Source organism: Triticum dicoccoides, chromosome 6B (genome assembly GCF_002162155.2).
Source record: "Triticum dicoccoides isolate Atlit2015 ecotype Zavitan chromosome 6B, WEW_v2.0, whole genome shotgun sequence".
NCBI classification, from domain to species: domain Eukaryota; kingdom Viridiplantae; phylum Streptophyta; class Magnoliopsida; order Poales; family Poaceae; genus Triticum; species Triticum dicoccoides.
This window is the reverse complement of record NC_041391.1, coordinates 474,805,463-474,810,124: the sequence shown is the minus strand read 5'-3', so window position 1 is coordinate 474,810,124 and position 4,662 is coordinate 474,805,463. Positions and strand designations below refer to the sequence as shown.

The following is a 4,662-nucleotide window of genomic DNA, read 5'->3' as shown; positions in this document are numbered from 1 at the left end:
CCTCCCGCCCCTCCTCCCCTCACCGCCGCCGCTGGGCAAAGCCCGCGTGGCGGCGGCGGGGCTGCTTTCCCTCCATGGCTGGCGTGGTGCGATGCGGGGCTCGCCCTCCTTGCCATGGCGTGGTGCGGCTCTCGTCACTGGCTCCGACCTCCTCCCCGCCGGCTGGGGGCCTCTCCTGGTGTGGCCTCTCTCCCTTTGCGCCCTAGCTCGCTGTTGTGTGCTCGTGGCCGAGGCGGGACGTGTAGGCTACGGATCTGGGGTTTCATGCCCAGATCCGGTCGGTGGTGGTTGGTGGCGTCTTGGGCGACCGACGGCACTGGAGGGTGGTGGTGGTGGCGCGTCGGGCTGCTCCTGGTCGGGCGCGGATGGCGTGCTGGCTAGGCTCTGGCCGGCTGAGGTGGATGCGTGCCGGCCAGATATGACGCAACTTTTCCGGTGGGCGGCGCGGATTAGGGTAGCGGCCCGGCGTGGCTGCTGCTCCGGCTATGGGCCGCGGCGGCGAGGGGGCTCGACTCTTTGGAAGCTTCCATTCGCCGAGCCGGCATCACGGCAGCTCGGCGGGTCGGCTACGATGGCGGTTGGATTGCCAGCGTCGGCTCATCTGTAGGCGGCTCGGTTCAACCTTCAATCCCTCATCTCGTAGTTCGGCCGCTAGCTTGGTCGTAGGGTTGGCCCTCCCAGTTGCGGTCCATCACTCGCCTCAGCAGAACCGAGCTCGTCTCGCGCCCGGCAGCAGGACCATGCTCGTCTCACGCCCGGCAGCAGGACCAAGCTCGTCTCGCGCCCGGTGCCGCGGGACGGGTCGATGGAGGCCAGTTTTGGCCGGCCAATTGGGTCTCGACACTGGGGGCAGCACAGGGGTGCGAAAGGCGGGTCCTTTCCGCTCGTGTCTTTGGTTGGGGTAGCGGCAGAGCTCGGGTGAGGTGGTGTTAAGGTCTTAGATGCTGGGGCGGTGGCCCTGGTGGTGGGTCCGCGGTGCTCATGGGCAGAGTCCGTGGCTTGGTGCTGCCCAGTTGCCACGGCCGTGTGGGCGGCGTGGTAGCCGGGGTGTGGCAATCGGTGGCGGTGAATGGTGGCCGGGGTGAAAACCTGCTCTTCTTCGGACGGACCGACGGCGGCGAAACTCGTTCCCTTCTTGAAGGCGTCGTCGCGGCTCTCATTGCCCGTCTTGTTGCTCCAGGGGAAACTCTGATCCTCGGATCGGGCGGTGGTGGCGCTCCGGTGTCGTCCCCTTCCTAAAGGCACCGCCTTGGAGCCCACGGTTTGTCATATGCAGCTTCACCTCTTCGCGTAGTGCTAGGAATGGTGTTGTTGCGCTCAGCGCCTATGTATCCTGCCTTGGGTGTGTGTGTTGTGGGGGCGTGCATTTGTATCGGGTGTTGTTGATCGGTGCTTTATATATAAAAAGCAGGGCGAAAGCCTTTCTCGGTAAACACATGCGGAGGTTTAAGACGTTGTAAACGGGTTATGGAGAAAAAACTCCAAAACAAACACCTCAGTCTCACTAGATTGTTAGAACCACAAGTTATACCTGTTTGTCTAGCAATGCAAAAATAATCATCAAACTTGAAACCTATATTAGCAGTACATGAAAGATGAATGACAGAATCAATGGTAAGGAAAAGGAACAAATCGAAGAGCGTATCCACCTGATGCAATACTGCTCCTCTGCTCCTGCGAGCGGCATTTGAGAAGTGCGTACGGATCCATATTGCCTGCACCCAATTTGTCAACGAGAAGCAACTTATCATCATCATCAGAGTCCTTACAAAAATGATGGGAAAAACAACCAACAGATGCAGGAAACATTTCCTCGGTGCTCATCATTTCCACGGATGGCGGCACGGCCTGGCCGAAACGGCGATTTAATACGGATAATCAGTCGACCCGATCGATCAAAATTCTAGCGAGGCGATTAATTAATAGCACGAACGGCAACGTCCCGATCGAAGGAAAACAGAATGGTCCGTCCGCACTGGTACCACGCGCGGCGGCATTAACGAACCCTAGAAGTAATCGCCATCTTAAAAGACTATTAGGGTTCACAAAGCCAAAGGATGGATTAGTTGATGCGTACGCACAGAGGTAATCGGTGTTCTCGAGGCCCTTGGCGCCGACGAGCAGCACCTCCAGCGTTCCGTGCACCATCGATTCTCTTCCTCCTGAGTCCTGCCTGTGGCGTGAACGCGCGGTCGAGTTGAGCGGCAGGATGCAGATCCGGATGTGGCTCCTCCGCTCTCGCTTGCGTCCTCGGCTCTCACATGGAAATTGGGGTGGAGTGGCGTGGCTTGGGGACTCCTCGGTTCTCGCCCGCCAGTTTCGGTTCGGAGTCTAAGTATAGACCAAAGGACATGGTGTGAATTACACAGAGGGTTGTTCTTTCTCTTTTTCATTTTGAGGTGGGAAAGTATCGGGTGCTCCAATGTTAAAAATGTATTTTTTAAATGTTTTTAAAAAAATCGAAATTTTTGTGAAAGTTCATAAGGAATGTGACTACAACACCTAAAAATTTCATGTCAAAACTCAAAATGCACATTAAAAAACAAAAAAGACAAATCAAGATGTGAATAGTGTTAAATGTTGTTTTGTCCTTTTTACACTATTCATGCTAGATTTTACTTTTTTTTCAGTGTGCATTTCGAATTTGGACCTAAAAATTTTAGAGGTTGTAGTCACATTCCTTGCAAACATTCACATTTTTTTAGAAATATTTTGAAACATTTAAAAGTGTGTTTTTGACATTGGAGCACCGGGAGCACCATAAGAGCACCCGATACTTTCCCCTTTTTGGGTACAGAGGGTTGTTCTTTAAATAGAAGACGTTCTATGCAACGAGTATACAATATAATACAAAAATGATGTCATGACTGCAAAAATGGGCATGAAAAAACAGGAAATAATTAAGTGTGTTTTTACCTCCTCAACGCACCACGTCATTTTTGCCATGCCACAAGCATGCTCATGATGCTTGTTTCAAAAAAGCATGCTCATGATGACTAATTCGCAAGAGCAGATCACCGTGAATCAGCTATCATGGCAAGTGCCGCCAGTACCATCAGGTGATCTCCATGGGCCGGGCTCGATGAATGAATGGCTTGGACTCAACATGCGACCTCCTTTCCGCTGGGGAGCACCATCGTCTCTCTATTCATCGCCGCCTGCCTTCCCGATTCCAACCACCGCATCCTTCTCATCGACTTGTGTGGGAGCTAAGGTTGAGGGGCTCCGGTCTGGTGGAGCGTGCTATTTGAGACAAACACCTGAGAATCGTGGCAGCCGGGGTGGGTGATCGCCAGAGGCGCAGATGTCGCCAATGTGGTTAGGGTCGTTAGGGAATCATGCGTGGAGTTGCCTCCCTCTCTCTTTCCGATCATGTCCTAGTGGATTAAATAACGAGAGCAAGCGAAACGGGTACGTGAGGGACTTCTACAAAGAAAACAAAAACGGGAAGGAAATGAATTGGCGACGTGACTTACGTAAGGAAAATAGGCTTAATACACAAACCAAAAAAACATAGGGACTTTTCTACAAATATTAATGATGGACTAAGAATATCACCTTTCTTTATTAGTAGGTATAGATAAACTTTTTATTTTTCTTTTCCTTAGGCTTTGTTTCCCTGAGGTGATGGTGTGTTGGAATAAGCTTTCTTTGGCATCTTCCCACCTCAATGATGTTCGATTTGGCACCGGCGAAGGGCATCTGAGAGTTTGTGTCGCTAGATTTGTTGGCCCTCTTCAGATCTTGGTAGTTGGTTTGTCTATCAAGGAGAACAATTGGCTGACTTTTGGTGCGGCCACTTCATCATCTTCTTTTTGTGTTATTCTATGACATGGTGGTGGGCTTCAAATCTATGATGCATGGGTGATGCTCTAGTCGATTTTTCTTTAGTGATTTCTCCTTTTCCTTCACTCTTGGTTCAATGTAATTTTCAATCTCTGGCGGACTGCGGACAATCTAATAAAGAAGGCTAACATGATTTTCAATGTAACTTTATTTTCTATACTGAGCGTTTTGCGTCTAGTTGTTTTTCCATTGTATTGGCTATTTACCTATTGTTTTAGTTAACAAATCTAAGATGCTCTTTGAATGTCTTTTCCCAAAAAAATTGATGGGCTAGTAACATTTTTTCCATTACTACTAGTTATTACTTCCTTCGTAAACAAATATAAGACGTTTTAAATCATTTCTTTTATTTGTTTACATAAAGCGTACATCTTGTTAACTTATTTTTGTACTTTGTAGGGTCATGGACTTTGTGCGATAGTTGGAGGCACTTCTAGTGTGAAAACAGAGAGCAACAGGGAGCTGATTTTCCTTAATTTCAAGAAATCGTCCCTAGGATGATCCAAAATGGATGTCCTCAACATAAAAATTGTGTGTCTTGTCAAGACGAATAACTTTGCTTGTTGGAAGTTATCCATGTTTGTAAATCCCGTAAAAATCTGAAATGAGGAAACTTGCCAGATAGTGTATTGGTTTATGAGTTAAATTCATAGCAAAATGTGACAATGCAAAATATTTAATGTAATCATTGGTTCAATTTTTGTTGTTATCCCATGGTTCAACTAGCTGAATGAGAAATAATGAAAATTAGAAGGTAGTGCGCTTCGTTGCCTCGGTTGTATTGCTAGTTTTCTTTTTTGCTTCGATGAGGGTGTT

The 4,662-nt window shown here is 49.0% G+C and overlaps 1 protein-coding gene across 2 annotated transcripts in view; it reads right to left on the bottom strand.

The window, feature by feature from the left end:
* LOC119320162 (elicitor-responsive protein 3-like) overlaps nucleotides 1-2,341 on the bottom strand; it is a 6,041-nt gene extending 3,700 nt beyond the window's left edge. For both annotated transcript variants that reach the window (XM_037594272.1, XM_037594271.1), the window contains exons 1-2: nucleotides 2,082-2,341; nucleotides 1,650-1,715 (exon numbers count right to left, since the gene is read on the bottom strand). In XM_037594272.1, coding sequence (XP_037450169.1) covers nucleotides 1,650-1,715; nucleotides 2,082-2,148 — 133 coding nt within the window. In that variant the 5' untranslated portion in view covers nucleotides 2,149-2,341. The remainder of the gene's footprint in view (nucleotides 1-1,649; nucleotides 1,716-2,081) is intronic.
* Nucleotides 2,342-4,662: the final 2,321 nt, after the last annotated feature.